Here is a 22,806-nt window from a genome sequence, read left to right as displayed (position 1 = left end):
AATTTGTCAGTTTACCCGTTTGGCAGTCACGCGGGGGAGGGAGGGGGAGGGAGGGGGAGGGAGGGAGGGCTGTGTTGGTTTTACACAAACATGTCAGACTGCACTGTCAATCATCTTCTCCGTGATGACCCGGTGCGGTAACAACAGATACGCACACTGACCTTACACACACACACACACACAAGTGTTCCAAGTCCTGGCTCTGTTGCAACCCGTGGAAAATCATATGTGTCAGACAGGACATACACCCCCCCCCCCCACCCAGCCCCCACCTTGGTATATTTATAGAGCTCAGCAACTGGATAAGGAGTCCATTCATTTGTCATGTGATGTGTTTTTTTGCCCAGCGATGACCCCCCCCCAGAGCTCTCCATGCTAATGCGCTAACAGCCATCATGCTATTTGGTTCTTTTCATACGACTATGCTGTTTACCACGATGGACATTCAAACAATATGCTGACTTATGGCATACTTGGGGGTCCATATGTCACAAATATTTGTTTAATTTGACACAAAACTTCCGATTTGGTGAGGATCAGGAAAAAGGTGCAGAGCCAGGAATTTCACTGTTGTTGGATGTTGGATGTTAATGTGCCATCGGGATTTGGAATATAGCCACAGTTTTAATTAATTCATTTAATTGTGTTCAATCACAGAAGTTTTTTTATTTAACTAATTGTATTTATTTGTCATCATTTTCTATTTTATTTTCTATTTTATTTTTTATTGTATTCATATCAATTAGACATTTTTTTAAAAAAAGCATTACATTTAAATAATTTTTACACTTTTATTTGGCATTTTTTTACTGGTATTTTGAAATGGTCTTACCGTATTGATTGATATTAATTAGATGATAATGAACTAAAATAATTCGACTTTTATTTTATCAAATTGTATAAAAATTGTACTACAAAAATTGTAGTATTTTTTAATTGTATTGTTACATTGTTTTACCATAGTTAATTCATAATAAACCTATGAAACTTATGAAACCTTTAAAAAAAATTAAATATTTTTATGTTGTTTTATATTTATTTTATTTGATGCTTTTTAAAAAAAAATTCACTGAAAAATCCAGACTGCAAATTTTTCCAAAATGCAAATAGCCACAATTTTTGTGAAGTTTTATTTTAAAGTTGAATCAAATTCATGTTTGACAAACATTATGTTTCCCCTCCAAAGTTCTAATATTTATTTATGGTTTATTATTAGAACAAGGCCACATGCACATCATCGGCCAACAGGGGGCGCCCCCGCCAGTGGACTGCCACGGGTCAGGTACGGGTATGTGTCGGTGCATACCTGTGACGTTCGGCCGTGGAAGCTGGGTATTTTTAGACCCCAGCGAAGCATCTCGCATGTCGCCCACATGGCAGCTGTTTGTGCGGCGTGTCGGCCACCCGCTGCTCCGCCGCTTGTCACATTAAAACGTTACATAAACAAACAGCATCATTCCACATTTCTGTCTCGGCTGGTGGCTGTGACGCTTGTGTTTTACAAAGGCCGCAGGGAGCGAGTCATGTGACTAATGTCTGCTTTGGCGAGCGGGAGGATTAGCAGGGGTGCTAAGAGAATAATAAAGTCCATTAGAATAGCACTCGGGAAGGATCTGTGCTTGTTTGGATGATGCCGGGACACTTCCTGGTTTTCCTGGTACGCATAGGAACACAACATGGCTGACATGAACTGTTTTTGCATTTGGGGGTTTTGGGTTTGTCTCTTTTTAGCTACCAGGCTACTTTCTAGTTCATAGAGAATGATGCAAGACTAGAACCAGGAAACTAGACACACGAGCAAAGGTGGAAAAATGTGTTAGCATGCTACTTTTTCCATGTACACTAGTGGGGGTGACTCTTTTTATTTACCAGGCTATTTTCTAGTTCATAGAGAATGATGCAAGCCTAGAACCAGGAAACTAGACACACGAGCAAAGGTGGAAAAAATGTGTTAGCATGCTACTTTTTCATGTTGGAGTTGGGGTGACTCGGTTAGCAAAACTACAGAATCAATTCCTCGAATGCCATGTTTGTTTTAGTTAGCATGCTACTTTTTCCATGTACACTAGTGTGGGTGACTCTTTTTAGCTACCAGGCTATTTTCTAGTTCATAGAGAATGATGCAAGACTAGAACCAGGAAACTAGACACACGAGCAAAGGTGGAAAAATGTGTTAGCATGCTACTTTTTCATGTTGGAGTTGGGGTGACTCGGTTAGCAAAACTACAGAATCAATTCCTTGAATGCCATGTTTGTTTTAGTTAGCATGCTACTTTTTCCATGTACACTAGTGGGGGTGACTCTTTTTAGCTACCAGGCTATTTTCTAGTTCATAGAGAATGATGCAAGACTAGAACCAGGAAACTAGACACACGAGCAAAAGTGGAAAAATGTGTTAGCATGCTACTTTTTCATGTTGGAGTTGGGGTGACTCGGTTAGCAAAACTACAGAATCAATTCCTCGAATGCCATATTTGTTTTAGTTAGCATGCTACTTTTTCCATGTACACTAGTGGGGGTGACTCTTTTTAGCTACCAGGCTATTTTCTAGTTCATAGAGAATGATGCAAGACTAGAACCAGGAAACTAGACACACAAGCAAAGGTGGAAAAATGTGTTAGCATGCTACTTTTTCATGTTGGAGTTGGGGTGACTCGGTTAGCAAAACTACAGAATCAATTCCTCGAATGCCATGTTTGTTTTAGTTAGCATGCTACTTTTTCCATGTACACTAGTGGGGGTGACTCTTTTTAGCTACCAGGCTATTTTCTAGTTCATAGAGAATGATGCAAGCCTAGAACCAGGAAACTAGACACACGAGCAAAAGTGGAAAAATGTGTTAGCATGCTACTTTTTCATGTTGGAGTTGGGGTGACTCGGTTAGCAAAACTACAGAATCAATTCCTTGAGTGCCATGTTTGTTTTAGTTAGCATGCTACTTTTTCCATGTACACTAGTGGGGGTGACTCTTTTTAGCTACCAGGCTATTTTCTAGTTCATAGAGAATGATGCAAGACTAGAACCAGGAAACTAGACACACGAGCAAAAGTGGAAAAATGTGTTAGCATGCTACTTTTTCATGTTGGAGTTGGGGTGACTCGGTTAGCAAAACTACAGAATCAATTCCTTGAATGCCATGTTTGTTTTAGTTAGCATGCTACTTTTTCCATGTACACTAGTGGGGGTGACTCTTTTTAGCTACCAGGCTATTTTCTAGTTCATAGAGAATGATGCAAGACTAGAACCAGGAAACTAGACACACGAGCAAAAGTGGAAAAATGTGTTAGCATGCTACTTTTTCATGTTGGAGTTGGGGTGACTCGGTTAGCAAAACTACAGAATCAATTCCTTGAATGCCATATTTGTTTTAGTTAGCATGCTAATTTTTCCATGTACACTAGTGGGGGTGACTCTTTTTTAGCTACCAGGCTATTTTCTAGTTCATAGAGAATGATGCAAGACTAGAACCAGGAAACTAGACACACGAGCAAAGGTGGAAAAATGTGTTAGCATGCTACTTTTTCATGTTGGAGTTGGGGTGACTCTGTTAGCAAAACTACAGAATCAATTCCTTGAATGCCATGTTTGTTTTAGTTAGCATGCTACTTTTTCCATGTACACTAGTGGGGGTGACTCTTTTTAGCTACCAGGCTATTTTCTAGTTCATAGAGAATGATGCAAGACTAGAATCAAGAAACTAGACACACGAGCAAAAGTGGAAAAATGTGTTAGCATGCTACTTTTTCATGTTGGAGTTGGGGTGACTCGGTTAGCAAAACTACAGAATCAATTCCTCGAATGCCATGTTTGTTTTAGTTAGCATGCTACTTTTTCCATGTACACTAGTGGGGGTGACTCAGTTAGCAAAACCACACAATCAATTCCTAGAGTGCCATGTTTGTTTTAGTTAGCATGCTAATTTCTGGTTCTCTACCATTTGCCTTCTGGGATAGCTAACTTTTTTGTTGTGACTTTTGGAGGAAATAAATTCCTCTAACGGATTTTTAAAAAAATCATACACGACTCTAGGGGGATATTTTTTTTTTGTTGGTATGCTAATTTTTTTTTACACAATAGGGGCTCAAGTTTTGTTGTACCCTAAACAGCAAAAATAGGAAAACGTCTTCACTTTTTTAGTTTTTAGCATTTTGAGGCAGCAGGTTCTTTCTGTTGTTTGTATTGTGTCATATGTTAGCATGCTAATTTTTCCGGTTGCTAGAAAACAACATTGGAATTTATTAACGGGACTTTCCCGTTTGCCTTTTAGGGTGGAGTTAGCCCTTTTATTGGGACTTGATCAACAAAAAAGGTCCCCAAAACTGGTGAAAACAATGATGGTGTACAGAAAACAACAGAAGATGTTTGGAATAGATAGACGAGAATAGAATAGATAGCTTACTTCCTGGTTTCCTGTGATTTGCCACATCGTTTTTGTGTAGCGGTTTTGCACTCGGCGGAGGTCACGGAGACAAAGCTGGAGACCTCCTTTTTGAATTTTTGGAGACAATAAGAGCAACAAGTGCCTGGGATGGGAGTTTTCCACTGGAGATAATGGCCACTGTGCAGAGACGGTGGGGAGGGGCGAGCGCGGGCCGGCACAGCTGAGTGGTGTTGATTGGCCTGTTTGAAAACACATGAAGTGAAGTGCACACACACACACACACACACACACACACATACACACACACACACACACACACACACAGGCAGCCTGGGAGGAAAGTGTCGCGCTGCAGCCCAAACCACATTAGAGCAAATGAATCCATTCCACCTCCTGTTACGGCAGAAGAGCCTCCAGGAAAGGGGGGGTGGGGGGGGGGGGGTTGTGGAGTGTCATGGGGGCCGGGCGAAGAAGAAAAAGAAGATGATAGACAAGGAAATGGAAGCTGGTGGAGGAGAGAGTGGCCATGCTGGGCGCCTCTAATGATGTCTGAGGGCGACAGAATGTGGGGAGAAAAGCACAAAGCGTCCGTGGGAGGGCGGCCATGTTAGTGAAGACATAGTGGACGATGGAGAGATACCGTGTCCCGCTGTGTCCGCACAGCTTCATCTTCACATCTCCTTATTCGTTTGCTCTAAACGCTCAAATAAAAGCCCAGACGTACAAAAACCAAAGCAATTTTAATTGCAAGTAAAGCGGACGCTCATTTTTGTTTATTAATCGATATGCGCATAAAATGTCAACTGTTGTCATGATTCAAATAGATTAGATTAATAGATTAGTGCAAAATCTCAATCCTTGTCAAGAAACTGAAAATCAGTGAACCATAAAGATGTCAACATGTAAACATTGTGGCCTTTTTGGGACATATGTTTTACCTTTATTATTATTATTACCTTTATTATCACCTATTTATGTAGGAATTATGACCCCCTTCTCGTGAATGCATTTTTTTTATCAAATTTTTTTTGATCAAAAATCTGCCAATTTTTGGGGAAAATATGTCAAATAAAATAAGTAAAATAATGTTGTTATTCTAATATAGTAATAATAATAATAATGTCAGGAAAATAATAATTATTATTAAGAATAATATGTGTTGAATTTTTTATTTGAGTAAAATAAATAACAAACATTAAATAAACAAATTAATAATATGAATAAAATATGACAATATAAATAATATCTATATTATTTATATAATATACATAATATAATATATTTAGTTTAGTTAAAATAAATTAAGTAAAATATATTAATTGTATTTATTTTAAAATGTAACAATATTATGATTATAAAATATAACATGATATAAATATTAATATAAATATGACTAATAAAAAATGAAGTAAAATAAAGTAGCTCTTCACGTTCAGTATTAAGTAAGTAAGTGTATAACCCTTGCTAAGAACTAAATATTTCCAACTTTATGTAAATTGTATGTTCAATGTATTGTTAAGCAAAGCAATAAAGTTACTGATGTTTGATTCTGTGGAAGCCAAGATGGCGGTTGAACGTTGAACGTCCAACGTGCTAGCTGATGGACTACCTGCCACCATAAAGCTTCCAGGTTGCGTTCAAGTGTGAGTAGAGGTCACGTTGAGTATGTTTTTCCACCGCAGATTATTTCAAGTCTTTCTTTTTGCTGTTCTTGCCATCGTCTGGTCCTTTTTGCGTCCGTGTGCTCTCCTCGGGAACATTCCCCAAAATGTCACTCGTATTATTTGTCACTCCTGTTGCCGCTGAAAGGTTGGCAGCAGAGTTGGGTGCTGCATAATTGGATGTGTAATCCTTTGTTTTGCGGTGCAGCTGATTAAGATGTCGGGGGAGACAAGAACAGCGGAAAAGTGTAGAAATGAGGGCGAGACGCGTGTCGGCTTTGCTGTTAACAGCGGCCGTCCCTGGCCGTGATGACATGACAGATTAGCCACTTTATTGTGCTTGGCTATCGGGAAGGTAAACACGCCGGGAGGAGGCGACGGTGTGCGGAGGAGACGAGGGTAGGGTAGGGGAGGGGCTGCGCTAACATTATGCAACCCCCCCTGAATGATGGGGTGTGGTGCCGAGGCCACCCGGTCACTCGTCTTTATTGATTTGTGACATTTTCCCCTGCGAGACGAGCGTCCTGTACCTTTAAGGATGTGAAGGCGTGTGGCTTGTGGCGGCGGGTTGCTACATTTCCTCCTGGCAAATGACTTCCAAGTGATTGTATTTACTTTCAGTGAAAAAGTTGCTTTCTTGCTCCCCCCGCACCTCCTCCTCTTTCTCTTCTTTGGTCTCCGTGTGCTGGGACAGCGGAGCAGCAGTTAATCAATACCAGCAAGGTCGGATTGGGGGGGCAGTGGTGGCCCCGGAGCGTGCCCTGCGAGCTGGCAGTGAAAGAGCTCTCACTCTGACTATTCTACGTGAATGAATGATGAATGAGGCCCGAGCAGCCGAGGCAGCAGAGGATGGAGACACCTGCTGGTCTTGAGGTGGTACTGCAAGTAGAGACGGAATTAGGCCACAAGCTTTTTCTACAGATGGTCAGTGAAGGCAGCACAATGCTGAACGCAGCCTGGCTCATTCTGCTCTTCTGCTTGAGCTTCTGTGTTGACCAGGGGCGTCACTAGGTTCTTTGGGGGGGGGCTTAGTGGACACTTTTGGATTTTTTAGCCCAATATTATTATTATCATCATTATTCTTCTTCTGATTATTACTACTAGATAATAAATAAAATAATAAAAAAAATCTATAAAAATATCAAATTATTTAGGAGGGCTTAGGAACCTTTTTGGGGGGCCTGAAGCTTTTTGGAGGTCTTGCGCCCCTGTCTCGGTATGGTCCATGGCCTTTATCTTGCCATACGTTTGGTACACGGGTAATCACACTACAACTCTGATGCAAACAAAAGTTGTTGTCCTAAACTGGCGCCCATGGCCCACAATGCATTGCACGAAGGTGTTATGAGGTTTTGTTTTGGTCCATGGTTCCAAGATGGCAGCACAAACCCAAATTTTGGACGCTAAGCAAGCGGGCGAACGCCAGCCAAGGCAAAACTTTATCAAGAATTTTGGATGTTAACCGAAAAGCTTGGTAACCGGGGCGTATGTTAACCAAGGTTGTGCTGTATTACTAAATATGTACGTTTTAAATATTGGTGCAGTACAAGTGTATTTTTAAGTGAGTCTTAAAAGTGTCACGGATGTGTGGTTGGAAGTGTTTTCCAAAGGGGTGGGGGTTGGCTCTGAGCCCATGACCTGCAGTTATCTACCAAAACACGAGGGGGCGATGTTGTTCTCCCCAACTAGCTGTGTAGCTTCCTGTGTAGTCGCATTTCTAGCGGCGAACGGTGGCTACTGAAGCGACATCCAGATGGTTAATATCGATATCAGGGCGTCGTAAGGTGCCGCATCATGTCGCTAGCAGGATGTTTGAAATAGTAATTAACAATCGCATCAGAAATAACGCTGCTTGGAGTGCATGCATCAATATTTCCTGGACCCACAACAGGGGGTCTTGAGGGGGAGCGTTTATCAGTAGCAAACAGCCTCGGTTCCTCTTTTATGCGGAGGAATCTACAAAGAGATAAACATATTTGAACGCCATGTTCGGCCATTTTTAGCACGTTTTTTAACGCTCGTCAAAGCATTTCATGATCTTACTCTTTTGGCCATGACCCCCCCCCCCCCCAACCCCCACTAATAACACAATAGAGATGCTGCTGTCTTCCCTAAGGTGGGGTTAGTTAGCCTAATAACTACACCACTCATTCCACAACGGTTAGTGCACGCCGCACGGTGGTCTGGTGGTTAGCATTTTGGCTTCACGGTCAGTTGGAACATCACTCTGCGGAGTTTGCATGTTCTCCCCGTGCGTGGTTTCTCTCTGGGTACTTTGGTTTCCTCCCACATCCCAATAATATTTGTTGACGAACTAGCTTAATAGGAGACTAACTTGTCCGTAGCCGTGAATGGGATGGTTATTTCTCCATATGCGATTGGCCTGAAAACATAGTGTATAGGCTCCAGCATGCCCCGCTGACCCTGGTGATTACAAGACGTACACAAAACACGAGGATGTTAGTGCGCATAGGAATAAAAGTGCGCATAGAATAAGTTGTGGAACAGTCTACCCCCACAAAGCGAAATGCAAATGACTTCACCAGCACACAATGTCAACTTAACTTTCCTGCAAATTAAATTCTCGCTACAAAGTATTGATTTTTGCGGTCATGTTTTCTGCCCCCAAGTTGGTACAGGCCGATGTCGACACGGTAAAGTCATGCAACTCTGTTGGATTGCTATTGCATAGGCGGGAAAGTGTGCATGGTTGACAGCACACCGCTTGTTTTCCTGGTAATTCTCCCTTTGTGGTGCTTTACCTTTTGGTGTGATGGGTGTTTTTCCTTGTTTTGTACCCCCCCGTGGGACTTGCTTCCATATAATTTCTGGCTTTTATTTGGGTGACCGTGTCATCTTTATGTTCATCACAGTCATAATCGTGCAATGCCCTGTGGGATACGTCGTGGTCGACTCGACAGCTCGACACTAATATGTGTGTGGATTTTTTTTTTTTTGCAGATCGACTAACTTTCATGGCGTCCCGGTAGAGCCGCCAACATGAACACGCTACCATCCATGGACCGGCACATCCAGCAGACCAATGACAGGCTGCAGTGCATCAAACAGGTAACCTCGTCTCTGCACTACAAACTCCACTCTATCAGTAAAGACTTTAAAGGGCCCCCGTCTTCTTCATATCCTCGGCTTGACACGTGGTTCATGTGGTTTTGTTCACCCTCTCCGCACACACACACACACACACACACACACACACACACACACAGACATAACCCAGGGCTACCGCCTCTGCGTGTGATTAATAGTCGACTAGAGCTGACTAGCTGACAGGTTGTAGGCTTATTTGTTTACGCTCTGTGGGCGTGATCCTTTCTCATCCCCCGACACGCATGTGACACTCCTCCAATCGCTGAATGATAAGGCTTTGAGCTTTAGCCCGACCCCCCCGCCCTCTCCCACTGCCCTCTGAGCGCCCTCTATCACATAAACCTCGACTCCAGCGTGGGAGTCATTCCACACTGACTGGCTTGATGTGTCATGTGACAGCCTGTTTGCCGCTTTGTCACCAGCCAGCGAGTGGTCGAGCTAATCGAGCTAATAACCCGCTAATAAATAAATGCCAGATTTCCGCCATTTATGGAAGGGATATTGGGTACGCTTTGTAAATAAATGGGCAATTTATTTGGCGCCCCCTAGTGGTGCTTATTCCTCAGGGCGGCATCTTCTCAAGGGGGGCTGATGGTTGCTGGTTCCCGCTTCCGTTCCACGATTTCTACATTTCAAATCATGCTGATTTTAGTCCGCTAAAAGAAATGGATGAATAAAATGGTGCCCCTAGTGGTCGGAAAAGGCTTTCCATTTTCCATCACTGTTTACGTTCCATTTATTCTACTAACGAGGTGGTGTGGCGGAAGCATTTGGTGCTGGTTGCTGGTTCCATCGTCAGTCCTCACGTGATGGTTCGATTCAAATTTGGATGTTTCAACAAACATTCTCCATTTTTACACCCCAACAATTCAAATTTGGACATTTTTCTGAAAGTGATGTGTAGTACCGCCGATTTTGTTTCCAATCCGCCAGCCGATATTTTGTGCAAATTCACCTAATTATGAAACCTTATTTTCTTGTTTCACATGAAGCCGTACTCGTAAAACCCCCAACAAACTGCTTCTTCCTGCTGCCTGAACATGACATGGAACATTCGTCTCCCAACCCGATGGTTGCTGGTTCCATCGCCAATGGCTGAATAGATTTCGGCCCGTTTCTCGATTCGACATTTCAGTTCAGCTTCAGAATTCATACTCAATGTTGTAGGGAGATGGCTTCATCTAGTTTGATGAAAGCAACCTTGTGTCCACATTGGAACGGCAGCCATGATGTGGGGCTGGCCCGGGGGGCGCATGGTGGCCATTGCCAGTACGTTCACGCTGACATGAGACAGCGGAGGGGCAGACGGTGGCGGAGTGGAGCGGAGCGAGGCGGAGTGGAGTGCTTTGTGGAAGCAGTCAAGTAGGCAGTGAGCCGTCTGATCCTCGGCAGGCTTCAGAAGGAATCCGTCCATCATTGCTTTGTGTGCTGAATTTGTACCCCCCCCCCCCCCCCCTCCTCCATCCTGTCCCCGCCCTCCCCGTCCTTGTCCTCACCCAACCCCTGTAACAGCAACAAGACCGGCCCCTTCCCTCCCCCAATCCTCTTTTTGGAAAAACACAGCTTTCCCTCCGCTGTCCTCCCCCTCACCCACCGCCTGGATGTTGTCAGGCAGAGTGACGATGCCGAGAGGAGCTGCGAGTTCGCATCCAGACCGACGGCCCCCGCCGAGCTGGCTCTGATCCCTCTCGAGCCGCCGCAGGCTCATCATGCCTCCCGTCAAGCAGCAGCAGTGCCAGCTTGTATCGCTCATGCTCGTCGGGCGGCTCTGCTGCTTCCGCTCGTCGGTGTCGGCCAACTGGTGTGGGTCACACTGACCCATCATTTCCACCGACACCAGCCATGGATGACATTTCATGATATTCATGGTGGAAGGGTACGTCTGTAGCCACAGCTGCCCTGGCGTAGTCTGATGGAAACATGGCTGCCAATCCACGCCTACGCCCTCTCGCTGAGATTTTGGTTCATGTGTGTCTGTGCTTCTGTGTGAAAGGCACCAGTGGATACATGGCGGGTCAAGTGTCAGCAGGCCGTCTGTGTCAAAGGAGGTCTTCCTCCTTGAGGCTCAGAGGTTTTCCATGCTGGACGTGTCCCGCCCACCCATCCTTTTCTAGAAACAGGCTCACCTCTCGCCGCCCCTGCAAGACAATAGTCCGAGCTTCTCTGCAGGGACTCGCAGACCAAGGCGCTCGTTGGGCTCCTGGCGTGAGAAGAATAAAAAACACTTTCAAGTAGGCTCAATCTCGCCGTCTGTTCCACAGCTATTAACCTCCTGAGCCGTGAAGAAAGGGAGCCCGAAACCCGCCAGCGAGAGTAGCCTTCAGACACCCGAGAAGAAAAGCCTCGGTGAACAAGCAAGAGAGCCTGAAAGAGATTAGACACACCAACGGCGACGGAGTCTGCCAGGCTGGTGGCCAAGTCCAAGCAGGGGACCTGGGGGCGGCGGAGGCGAGGGGGCAGGGAAAGATTCGGTACGGGTCATGAGGATGAGGGGCGGCCGTTGCCAAGCGAGATTAGCCAGAAACGCCGGCGTCATTGTGGAGGGGGTGTGATCTTCTCCCCACAATGAGCACCGAGTGGGCGGACTTTGGACGGCGTCGAGGTCCTCCAAGCACACGAGACCTCAAACACGACTACTTCCCATTCGTGTGAAGGAAAAGGAAAAAAGAGGTGGTTATTTCCTGTTGTTCCTAACGCTCGCGTGTGTTTCTACAGCACTTACAGAACCCGGCCAACTTCCACTCGGCGGCCACGGAGCTGCTGGACTGGTGTGGGGATCCCCGAGCCTTCCAGAGACCCTTTGAGCAAAGCCTCATGGGATGCCTGACGGTACGCAAACACCAACGATGCTTTCTCTCTCTGGCCTTTTAACTTTAGATGAATACTTGGGATGCTTTGAACATTACCTTTAATAATTTAGTAATATAATAATAATAATAATAATAATAATACTACAATAAAAGGTACAATAGAAATATAAGTAGAATTAAGAAATTTTCAAATATATGACAATAGCTTAAATCTACAAATATAATTTCTACTATGTTACGCTCGTCTGCACACTGTGTGTATGCGAGCCACCCCGCCTCCACCCACCAAAACAAAGAGACACTCCGTCCATGCCGTTGTTCTTTGGAAGGAACGCGCCAAGGTGCTGGAAGGAATGCACAACCCTCGTTAATGACAAATCTCGTCACGTTTCAATCTCTCGAGATCTCATGACACGAGTTCTATCTCTATCATGCGATGAAATAATAACTATGACTACTTTCAAGTACACACTTTCCTGTCGTGTACAGTACTTCCTGCAGCGGCTATTGTCTCATCAACGTACCATTGCTGACACCTAGTGGCCAGTGTACAACACTACATCCTCAAAACGTCTTTATTTGTAATGTACTATTTACCAATTGTTACGCTAGGAAATGCTTCATTTAGGCACGAAATACACACCAATGGTTTAAATGTGTATTTTTTAAAGTAATAATAATCAGTAGTCCACCACGAAACGGTGAAGACGTGACATTGTATTCCTGTATATGTAATGTGCTAGCTCCTCCTGCCAGTTATTAGTGACGGCTGCCACCTTTCACCATCGAAATAAACAGAATGATGAAGTACATTTGCAGTACAGCAGTATGAATACACTAATAGCATGCATACGTGTGCTGGAAGGGGGCCGGGGAACGGCGCGTACCAATCGCCTGCTATCACTCATCAATGTGGGCGGAGGTCCTGAGGTGTGTAAAAACAATAAAAAAAAAAAAAAAAAAAAGCTTCCTTCGCAGCGAATTGAGCGTTTCACACATGAATCTGTGAGATCAGACTGGAGGAGCATTGTTCCTATCACAGGCGGTAGCGTGAGCAAACAGATAAAGGCTCATTAATGTGTAAATGACAATAAAAGCCTCTTACAGGCTGATAAAGAGGCGTACGGCGCCGCCGAGCACCGGGATCCCACTCAGCGTGGCGCATCGTCTCTCTGCTAAATTGCTTCATTAGACTCCCACCGCAAACAGCTCCTTATCGGGAGAATTACAGCCGGCCGTGCTCGCGTCCTCCCGAGGATTTGCTCTTCCTCGTGACGTCACCGCCAGCGTCCGAGCCGGGAAGATTAATACCGCCGTGCGATCTTTAGCCAATGAGATTAGCTCGAGCTAAATGGAACGTATGCGTGAAGGCGCTCGCCGCTTCCGGCACGCCGAGGTCATCCCGCGTTTTCCTGCTGGAGCTTCCCATCCGGAACCAGGGAAGGATGACGTGACGGAGCCTTTACTGATGATTCCGTTTGTCTCTTCCACAAAGCAACAAGTTATTTATGAAATGTATCTTTTCCCTAAAAGCTGCTTTTATCCCTTTCTTTCTATTTTCCTGAAACGTGCAGCACCTACTGTATGTTCTACTGCTAATTGCTAAAGAACGCTAGAAACAAACATTTCTTTGATGAAAGACGCAAGTTTGATACCGCATACTTACCTACTACTCATGCTAACTCATACTAACTCTTTGAATATGCAGTGTCTCAAATGACTCAAGTTAGTGACTCAAATTACCCAGGATGCAAACGATCAGTATTTGGACAAATAAATGGCACACTCGGGATCTAAACGGCCACTTTCTCGCCTGATTTTTAAAAAAATCTGTGTGATATTTAAAGAGTTTAAAGCTAAAGTGAAATTTGGGCTTGGGTAGGAGCGCAATGCATTGTGGGTTATCATGTAGTACGCTGTAGTGTAAACGCTTTGCATACTGTCTGATGGATTGGGTATGCAGTGTGGATAGTATGTAGTAGTAAGTATGCGGTTTCCAACACAGCCATGATCAGAATGGTCAAACATGGCCGCCACTGAAGGGCTTGTCCGATTGAACGAGCTAACAAAGAATATCATCTTGGTTGTTCCAGGTGGTCAGTCGCGTGGCGGCCCAGCAGGGTTTTGACCTGGACCTGGGCTACCGGTTGCTGGCCGTGTGTGCCGCCAACAGGGACAAATTCACCCCCAAATCTGCCGGTAAGTCCCCCACCCCCCCCCGTCCGTCCCCGCAGAGATAATGTTCTCCACAGGAAAGTAGTTCTCCACTACTAAAACGTCCTGTTGGACAAAACCAGCCTAGACCAGCATAGAGTAATTGATAGATATAATAAAGGTTAGCACATGGCTCGCCCTCCAGCGAGCTTCACTCTGTTCATGCCGTTGTTCTATGGAACAAATGTGCCATGGTGCACGCATGCTCATGACAATTTATTGATCATTTATTGATTATGGGTGCCATTCATTTATTACAAATAGGATGTTTATGTTTGGTCGCTAGCATTGTCAATTAGTATTAGCATTTTAGCTTCCCTGTAAAGCACGAAGCGTCCACTTTGGGACTTTGGACTATGTTGCCAGCCAGTCCCATCTCGGCTGTGGTGGGCAGGAGGAGCTAAAGTGGGCAGGCAGACATCAGCGCACGTATCGATCGTCTTGTTTCCTCGTCTGTGTTCCTGCGCTGCTGGGATAATGTGATTGTTGCGCACGCCGGCTCGGTCGTCTGTCTGCGTCCCGCCAGAGAATCATCCCCGGGTCTCAGGATGATGGCTCTGCTATCTAATAGAAGACAGCGGCGTGTTTTATAATGCACGGCCCTCCAAGACCAGGACGTCCCAGGGTGCAGACTGCCGGGCGACACGGATGCCAAATCACGAAGGAACAGACTTTTACCGCTCTTTACCGTGACGTTTTGTTGCCACGCGTGCACACGCCCGGCGCTGGTCCACGCCGCCTGCCTGGCGACTGAAGATGTGCAAATGTGACACCCGAGAGGAAGGGCAGCCAGACTCTTAAAAGTTTCAGATCAATCTCACCGTGACTTCCTGTCCGAGTCTCACGCTAAAAGGGCATCGATGACACCCCAGGCCAGCTTGGCTAAGTGCATCCAAATATTACCAGCCCTACGTTCACCAGATTAATTAATGTGCGATTAATCTGTACGGCCGCAGACATGTCTATTTATGTATTTATTTACAACACAAACCCTCCTGCTAGCTCGTCGTCGCCCTGAGAGATACTTTTTAGCGTATCATCGCTTATTTACAAAAGATCATGACATGTGCTCCATGTTGGTTTTCTGATATCATTTACTGCCGCATGCAATACAAGTTATTCTTGATATCATTTTGGGCAGAATGATTGATACTGATATGCCAATATTGATATCGGTGCACATCAACAATTATTACTGACTGTGTTTTTTGCAGAACAAAATGCCAAATTTTGAAGAAAAACTCATTTTTGACCACAAAGCAGCAAGTTTGGGCGTATCGACTCCAATATCATTGTTGATATCAAGCAATCTGGTTGATTTGTATTTGAGACGTGACTGGGGTCGACTTTGTGGAGTGATATCAGCACTAGAATGTTTGACTCTGATACGGGCTGCTGCTGGGTGGTGCTAGCGATGGGCGGTGCCACACTTTGCCTTGGTATCAGCGCTGGTATCCTCTGGTATCGATACAAAACAAGGCTTTGGAATTCATGGGTTACGCTAATGCTAGCACTCGGACGGATGGACACAATATCATCAAACCATTTGAAAAATACGTCTTACCAACGTTAAGTCGCTGAAATTAGGATTGATTAACCGCTTCTCATTGCCACAAATGTGTGCAAATATTGATACGGTAATATAAAAATCCATACCAATACTGGAACCCTGATATCGGCAGTCGGTATCGACCCAGCCGTCCCTCCAGAAGAAGCTAACAAGATGCTGCGTGGCGTGCACGGCGTGCTCTGAGCGGGGGCCGTGGAGGTAAACACCCGCTCAGCTGTGTCAACAGACTGAAAACTTCCAGGGCGGGGCTGCGGAGGAGACGCACGCAACAAACAAAGTGCTTGATGATGATGATGATGATGATGATGATCAACACATGCTGGTCTTTCTCGGCGGCGATGAGATGGATGGGCAGGCAGCTTGGACGTTGGAGAAGAAGTCCTAGTTTCTAGTTTGGTGAATGTTGAACAACAACAATGGCCGCCACAGCGTTGGCTTCCCTACCAGGGGCTGCCCAAAATGCGGCCCAGAGCCCCGGTGCAGTCCAGCAAATAAAACCACCATTAAGTCTTTCCCCAGAACTCTTCATAGAAAATAGGATTCTCTATTATATTACATCATTATGTTTGTGCTTTTGAATATCCATTACAGACTAGTATTTATGCATAACTCCATTTTTAAATGAAATAATACATTCTGTAATATTTTGGTAGCATTTACTTATTGTTATTATTAAGCTCTGCGATGGAGGTATTTGCATCTTGGTGTTGTTTTTAGATGTTTTAGCAAGTTTGGAGTACATTTGGAGTAAGCTATGGGACAATATCTCCATCAGAATATCTCTTTGAATGTTCTGAACTCCTGTTTGAAGGCTGGTGTTGTGTGGCGCAAAAGTGGAACAGGCGCAATGAAAAGTTGTCCTTGTCGAGATGTAAACCAGCTGAGACGACTCAACAGCGCCTCTGCTGGATGCAGCCAGGTAGTGCGCTTTATTTTGCCACAAAGACCAAGTGGAAGAAAAAGTCTCCGTTCTTTCATCCGATCACGCTGACGGCCTTTTTATATTTCATAACGAGCAAGTAGTAAGAGCAGTGTGATGAATTATTAACGGATTTATTTTTAGCAACACTGGCCTCTTCCTGCGACTCTTGCTTGATTTCCCTTCCATGATGAAATCCTTCTGCAACTCAGACAGCAGCCAAGACGCCTAAATAAATACTCATGGTGTGCGCTTCCAGACCTTTCTGGCTCCTCGGGTCCGCTCGACGGGCCCAAAGATGTTGAAGGAGCAAAGAGGCGCCACTCCTCGCTCACACGCAGACAACGTCCTGTCCAAACCGGACCGGCAAATGATTCAAATCCCTCTTTTGTTCGACGCCTGACTGATCTGGCACCCACACCTCACTACTAAGCCGCCATTGCCCCCCCCACGCCCGTCACCCCCTCGGGGGCCCTGGGCGCACCCTCGTCAAGTTAGATGGCGGCGTGTAACAATGACTCCTTGTTTTAAAGTGCGTGGGATACTTCCTGTCACACGATCTGCTGTCACAAGCGGCGCTGCCTCCCCGCGTCGGGGGGTCAAGGCGTGAGCGGCGTGACAGCTTCGGCTTTGCTCGTCTTTCATCTGGCGGAGCCATGGCTGCGTGGGGTTGACTTTAGCGTGGGGTTGACGTTGGAGGCAAGCGGGATTCACCTTTTCACCTCGTCTTCTTCCCCTCCTCCCTCCGTTCGTCAGCAGGCGGGGTCGTGACCCAGATCAGATCCGATCCACCCTCGCCGGCTTTGGGTGATTGATGGATGGATCTTCACTTCTTCTCCATTTGGCCCCGACAGCAAGCGTGGCGGCTTCCCAAAAAATACAAAATATCACTTGTTCAACAAGCCTTTTTAAAAAGGGAACGTAATCAAAAAATAATAAAAACAACATGATGATTTACTATTTTATGACTTGGAAAAAAAATATCATTCCCATACAGTATTAGACCTTTCTAGCAAGTTTTTATTGCTAAAAGAAATTAATAGTTTCCATAAAATCTATTTTCAGCAGTATTTGATTATTTTTATTATTATTGTTATTATCAGGGCCTTTAGTCATTTTTGAAAATTCAAAATAATAATATATATAATAGTTGTATTTAATTATTTATTTTAAAATATTTTAGCAAGTTTTTTATTTAAAAAAAATATAGAATTCTCATCAAATATAATTTTTATTTACTTATTATTGACATTGTTGTTGTTATTATTAGATCCTAAAGACTGAAAAGAATAATAATTTCCTATCATTAGACTAAATGGTGTACTTTTTAATTACAATACACATTTTTGTAGTATTTGTTTAGTATAATTTAGGCCCTTTTAGGTCATTTTTTAAAGTATTTTTTAAATTGAAATTTCCAATCATGAGACTAAATAAATGGGTGTCCTAAGTTTTTCACATGCCAGTAAATGGCGCCCCCTGTGGCTGGTGGTCAAATTGCATTGGGGGATTGTGCTAGCATAAATATTATCAAGTGAAATATTCATGAGACAAATACTTTATGACTTCAAGGCCACTAGTCCCAAAAGATGTTTTGCTTGATGGCGGCCATGTTTTTCAACCAATCCGGCTCAAATGTGACATGCACACGCTCGTCCACCCCCCGCCGGTCCGTACCAAGTTTGGCTACGATTGGAGAAATATGGGGGTTGATCAGGGGTGCATGTGTTGCCAAATGTTCCCCCTGTTGTGGGTCAGGAGTAGAAGAGTTAGGTTACGCAAACAAGCGTCAACTTCCTCAGTCGGAGGTGTCACATGAAGCTCCGCCCACGCAGTCGTCAGCTGACGTATTTATGCAGGTGGTTTCCTCTCAGGCGGCTGCACGTCAAGACGCCAGGGTGAGAAGCGCCGCAGTCTCAGTCTCTCCTCCTCGCTATGTCCTCTCCACTTTGTCTCCCTGCTTTTCCTCCTTTATCGTCGCTTCTCATCCTTCCTCCTCTCATCCTCCCGACTCTGATTGGATAAGGAAGCATGAGGGCCGCCTCTGAATAATTGATGTGCATTGTGCAGACGCCGGACAAGGGGAGCAGACCCATCAGAGAGCAGGAGAGGAGGAGTGAGCATGGAGAAGAAGTAGAGGGGGTGCAAGAGGAAGTCATAAAAGCCAGCGGAGGGAGGGACGGAGGGAGGGAGATAAGGCGCAGGAAGCTGCCAAAGCTTGCAGACTTTCCTCCAGCAGCGTTTGCGGCGTGACGTGAATGGGATGACGTGTGCGAGGGTTGCGCTCAGATCGGGGTAAGTGTGTTTGTGTGGCGTGGCGTGGGGGGCCGAGGTCAACGCAGCGCTCCCCAACCTACCTGCACTGCTCTCTGTTAGCATGCTTATTCTGGCAACATTGTGCTGCTAACAATACGCCGGCCCTAAATGTTACATAGCCGATCTCCGCCCACGTCACATGTTGCCTACGCAGGGGGTGGGGGATTGGGGGGTCCAAACTTCATGGGTCGAAAAACTGGAAAGGCTGGCCGTTATAGTTGATATTTTGGAAAGGAATACACATGGAGACTCGATGCTAACGCGTTCCAACTTTATGCTTCTCGTGTTTTTTTCCTCCTAATATTATGATGTTATTCTTGTCATTTTTCCATCAAATTTTCCTGTCATATTTTCACTTTATTACTGCTGTTTTCCATTTTTGCTGCTGTCTTGTCTAAGTGGGCCAATAAAAGCGGGTTAGTCCATGGGTAGGAATGGGGGTGGGAATGCTTGGTGGTCTAAATCTGCCCTGTGATTGGCTGGCCCCCAGTCCAGGGTGGACCCCGCCTCTCCCCTGAAGTCAGCTGGGGTAGGCTCCAGCATACCCCCACCACCCTGATTGAGGGTAAGCAGTATGGAAGATGGATGGATGTTGTTTTGCCAAGTAGCCATGTGTTGTGGAGGTACTGTGGCCCCCATGGAGGGGGGTGGGGGGCGTGTCGTAGTTACACAATAATAAGAAATAGAATAAGGCCTTAAGGGGCGGAGCCGGCCATAAAAGCCGCTGCATTGCCTCTCCATCAACATTTAACCTTAAAGCCGACGCCTTCATTAGCAAACAACACAATCGTCTGCTGACCCGTGGCGGGAACACTAAAACTCCCGCGCAGCAGACTGGAGGCGGAGCTCGGACGCTTCCTGTTCAACTTTGCCGACCTCCCGAGCCGCTCGCTGACTCACTTGTGGCATTTTGTCGGTGAAGTGCGTGGCCTTGGTTTTGTTAGTTTTTTCCCTCAAAGGTGATGATGGAGACGGGGCTTACTCATAGTACAGTGAGGTATCACTCCCATGTTTATTCCTAGGACAGCCCCTCTGTTGCTACGTAATGTGAAGGATTTGGTTGTTTGGTGTTTGAAGGAAGCGACGAGGATAAGCAGCATGTCGGGTGATAATTAGCCATGTGATGTTTGGGGTGCTGGGGGGCTGCTCATGGCCGATAAGAGCTTTTCATTCACTGCTTTACTCCGCTGGACTCCTCTTCCTGTACTCACCTTCTGCTTTCTATTTTGGTCTCCGTGTTCCTCTTTGCACTGACATGTATGCAGCCCATGTAATGTATATATATGTATATATATATATACTGTATATTACGCATTGGGCACTCATATGTGAATGAATAATTGTGTGATCGTATGCCGGCCTTCAAAGGTCACATGGTTGCTGGTTTAAGTCTGACTCACTGAAGTATCCCACACACTTGACCTGGTACCAGTTACTCAGCGGGATGACATTCAAGGGAAACGTTGGTCTGTCTAAGTCAGAGGTGAATGAATGACCAACTAAAGATGTTTCAAACGTCCTACAAAGTGTCCTACATCATACTAGGGCCGCACGGTGGACGAGTGGTTAGCATGTAGGCCACACAGTCTGGAGATGGGAAGACCGGGGTTGGAATCTCCGCTTGGGTATCTCTGTGTGTGGAGTTTGCAAGTTCTCCCCGTGCATGCGTGGCTTTTCTCCGGGTACTCCGCCCCCCCACCCCCCACCCCCCTGGAAGACAGCTGGGATAGGCTCCAGCATACCCCCACCCTAGTGAGGATAAGTGACATAGATGGAAGGAACTAATCATCAGTGCCTCCTTTTTTTAGAGTTTATGCCTCCTTCCTGCTCGTTCTGCCGCTAGAAAATATTGAGCTACTTCCTGTTTGTTTCCAAGAGCTTCCTGTCTGGACTTCAGCAGCTTCAGGTAGTTGATCATCTCGGTTTGGACCTTCCATTTTTGGCTGATACTTTGGGGAACTCCTCCAGGACAATTTGACCAAATGAGCCCAAATCAGAATCTCAGATGCAGAGCAGGCGGGCGATAGGCTGGCCCCCAAATGTGGGAGGAGCCTTCCGCCGGACAGACTTAATAATTGGCGTGCTGTGCGTGACCTGGGGATTATTCCCAGTAAGATCGGGAACGTCGGGTGTCGCTTTTCTCCCGTCGTCGCTGGTTGGACGTGTGACAACCACGGAGATCCAACATTTATCCACCCGGGCGCCTCCGTTTATCGTTCTGCTTTGCTGTTTTGGTGTTCATGCTGATTTCTTCTGACTCTGCCCCCCCCCAACCCCCCTTTTAAAAATGTGCAATTTGAACCCCACAGAAACCAGCACCTGCAGGAGATGTCAGACTGACTCAGGTAGAGCCCCCCCTCTCTTCCTGGCTGCAGCATCTCTTGGCTTGTGACATGCACATACATGAACACCCCCTGGGGGGGGGCGGGGGTGCGCCCGCTCCCTTCCATCGCCACCTGTTCTCTGTCTAGCATCCATCCATCCCCCCCCCCCGCCGCCCCCCGCCTCCTCTCTGTGTCTGGTGTCCCGCCAAAGGTCACGGATGAGGCACCGGCTCAGGAAAAGGTGTTAGTTTGATTCCAGGCCGGTTCAAGTTGTTCCGCCTTCAAGCGCTTGAGACTAAAGCACACTTGATGTGCTCTTCTGCAAGGGGGGGGGGCAGGATGAGAGGGGGTTATCACTGCTTAAATGGCTTTCATTCCATTCCCGCAATAAGCATGACTTCCCAACCCCCCCATCCCCAAGATTTGTTATTATCCCTCCATTCTTCTGGTTAGTGTAATATCGGGCGCCCCCACGGCGTCGCCGTACCTGCCCGTGCGCCGCAGATGTTTCCTTTGATCATCCCACACATCGTCTCCCAGGGCTGCTGTGTCTGTGGCTGCAAGTTGTGGTGTAGTCTCCGCCTCTTTTGTCTGTCTGATCAGCTCCAGCACCGCAGGGCCGCATGCACTTGGACGTGTTTGCTACCAATGGAGGCGAGGTGCGGGCGCTGCACCGCCGCCGATGAGAGCGCCGCCATTCGTGCATTCCGTCAGCGGATGGCACGAAACACAATAAATAACAAAAATGACAAATACTTCTCCAAAGTGGAAAAATACAAGAAAATGAAAGTAAATATGGAGTTAGCAAACGCCCAAATTAGAAAAAAGCAAAATAATGAAAGAACGAAATCCTAATCGCCCATCGTTGGGGGCGTGCTGGAGCCTACCCCAGCTGAGTATGACATCAGAATACATTTTTGAAAATATTCCTGAAAAATCAGCTTGCATTTTATGTTGACAAAACAAAAATACAATCCATGAAACATCAAAAAAGAAAAATGAATATACTTGGGACAATGTACCCCAATGTACCCCAATGTACCCCAATGTACCCCAATTACCCCAATTACCCCAATTACCTCAACTTTAAAACTAGCAAGAAAAGAATAAAGAAATAGAAAAACTTCCCCAAAAAGCACTTCTAGTTATGGATCATAATTACACAAAATAATATAATTTAATATTGAGTCAACAAAACTGAAAATTACAATAAAGCACAATTTTCCTTGAAATAAATATTTTAAAATTAAACATAAAAATGTTGAGATATTCCTGAAAATTCTGTTGTTGAAATTTGGTATTAAAGAACATGAAATGAAATATTTAAAAAATGATATTCCCTCATATAGATAGATATCACTGATATAAATGACAATAATTCAATATGAACAAGATATGAACAAGATAAAGAACCTCCCTTCAAAGTCAAGTAAAACTAAAATAAAAGAACATTAGCAAAGCTCCTTGAGACAAGGCCGTCATGGGTACTAACGTGTCGTTTGC

General features: G+C 45.4%; 1 protein-coding gene across 7 annotated transcripts in view; it reads left to right on the top strand.

Annotated features, from left to right (window-relative positions):
• LOC131108274 (zinc finger MIZ domain-containing protein 1-like) overlaps positions 1-22,806 on the top strand; it is a 111,382-nt gene that overhangs the window by 77,140 nt on the left and 11,436 nt on the right. For 3 of the 7 annotated variants that reach the window (XM_058059198.1, XM_058059196.1, XM_058059195.1), the window contains 4 exons: positions 9,004-9,111; positions 11,866-11,979; positions 14,054-14,159; positions 21,289-21,324. In XM_058059198.1, the coding sequence (XP_057915181.1) occupies positions 9,043-9,111; positions 11,866-11,979; positions 14,054-14,159; positions 21,289-21,324 (325 nt within the window). In that variant the 5' untranslated portion in view covers positions 9,004-9,042. Of the gene's footprint in view, positions 1-5,794; positions 6,025-9,003; positions 9,112-11,865; positions 11,980-14,053; positions 14,160-17,968; positions 18,959-21,288; positions 21,325-22,806 lie in introns of those variants that run through there. The other 4 variants (XM_058059197.1, XM_058059199.1, XM_058059202.1 and 1 more) reach the window with 4 other exon arrangements.

Source organism: Doryrhamphus excisus, chromosome 20, assembly GCF_030265055.1.
Source record: "Doryrhamphus excisus isolate RoL2022-K1 chromosome 20, RoL_Dexc_1.0, whole genome shotgun sequence".
In the NCBI taxonomy this organism is placed as follows: domain Eukaryota; kingdom Metazoa; phylum Chordata; class Actinopteri; order Syngnathiformes; family Syngnathidae; genus Doryrhamphus; species Doryrhamphus excisus.
Note: the sequence above shows the minus strand (reverse complement) of the source record. Positions and strands in the feature narration are given on the sequence as shown.